The sequence below is a fragment of the Octopus bimaculoides genome, chromosome 7 (assembly GCF_001194135.2).
Source record: "Octopus bimaculoides isolate UCB-OBI-ISO-001 chromosome 7, ASM119413v2, whole genome shotgun sequence".
Taxonomy (NCBI): Eukaryota; Metazoa; Mollusca; class Cephalopoda; order Octopoda; family Octopodidae; genus Octopus; species Octopus bimaculoides.
The window spans coordinates 9116360-9117461 of record NC_068987.1 but is presented as its reverse complement, the minus strand read 5'-3'; the positions used below and the strand labels follow the sequence as shown (position 1 = coordinate 9117461).

The 1102-nt window shown below is 30.4% G+C and overlaps 1 protein-coding gene across 2 annotated transcripts in view; it reads left to right on the top strand.

Annotated features, from left to right (window-relative positions):
• LOC106869245 (ETS-related transcription factor Elf-1) overlaps positions 1 to 1102 on the top strand; it is a 90559-nt gene that overhangs the window by 79129 nt on the left and 10328 nt on the right. For both annotated transcript variants that reach the window (XM_052969210.1, XM_052969209.1), the window contains exon 4: positions 902 to 1009. In XM_052969210.1, coding sequence (XP_052825170.1) covers positions 902 to 1009 — 108 coding nt within the window. The remainder of the gene's footprint in view (positions 1 to 901; positions 1010 to 1102) is intronic.

Genomic DNA, 1102 nt, shown 5'->3' with positions numbered 1-1102 from the left:
ATATATATATATATATATATATATATATATATATATATATACATATACACATATATACAATGGGATTCTTTCAGTTTCCTTCTACCAAATCCATTCACAAGACTTTGGTTAGCCCAAGGCTATAGTAAAAGACACCCAAGGTGCTACATCATGGGACTGAACCCAGAACCACATGGTTAGGAGGCAAGCTTCTTATCATATAGCCATGTAGCTTCTGTAAGAAACAGCCAAAAGTTATAGAATATGAACGTGTAGATAAATGATGGAGTGGTGGTCATGTAGATTAGTTGAGTTTAGATTATATTTATGTATGTACATGTTTAACCTTTTTGTTACCAACCCGACCGAACCAGCCTCTAGCGCTTGTTTTCATAAGTTTTGAATTAAAATCTTCTACCAAACCTTAGTCACAATTTATGTTCCTAACACTAGCTGAATGATAACTAAGTTATTTTACTTAATTCTTTGTTACATTTAGAATTAATTGAAAGAAATACAGAACATCTCAACAGAAATATGCTAACAAAAGGATTAAAATATATAATAGAGAAACAATTCTTAACCTTTTTGATACCAACATGGCTGAAACCACCTCTGGCTCTGTAGTACAAATGTCTTGTTTTCAAAAGTTTTAAATTAAAATCTTCCATCAAACCTTAGTCACAATTTATTTTCCTAACACTAACTGAATGATAACTAAGTTATTTTACTAAATTCTTTATTATATTTGAAATTAATTAAAAGAAACACAAAACATCTCAACAGAAATATGGTAACGAAAGGGTTAAGCATATTCATGTGTGTATGTATGTCAAGCCTTCTTTTTCTTTTTTTTTTTCTTTTTTGGGTTTCCTTTCGTTAACCTCGTTATTTAATGATTTGTTTTGCAATATTATTTCAGGTCGTGCTGTGTGCCTCCTAAACAGAGATGATTTCATGCAAAGAGCTCCAGAAGTTGGCGATCTCCTCTATAACACATTACAGATCCTTATCAAACAGTCAAGCAAAAGTGAGTACTGATCAGAAATTGATATGTGGGGAAAATGAACAGAAAAGTGAACACAAACATATATATATATATATATATATATATATATATATA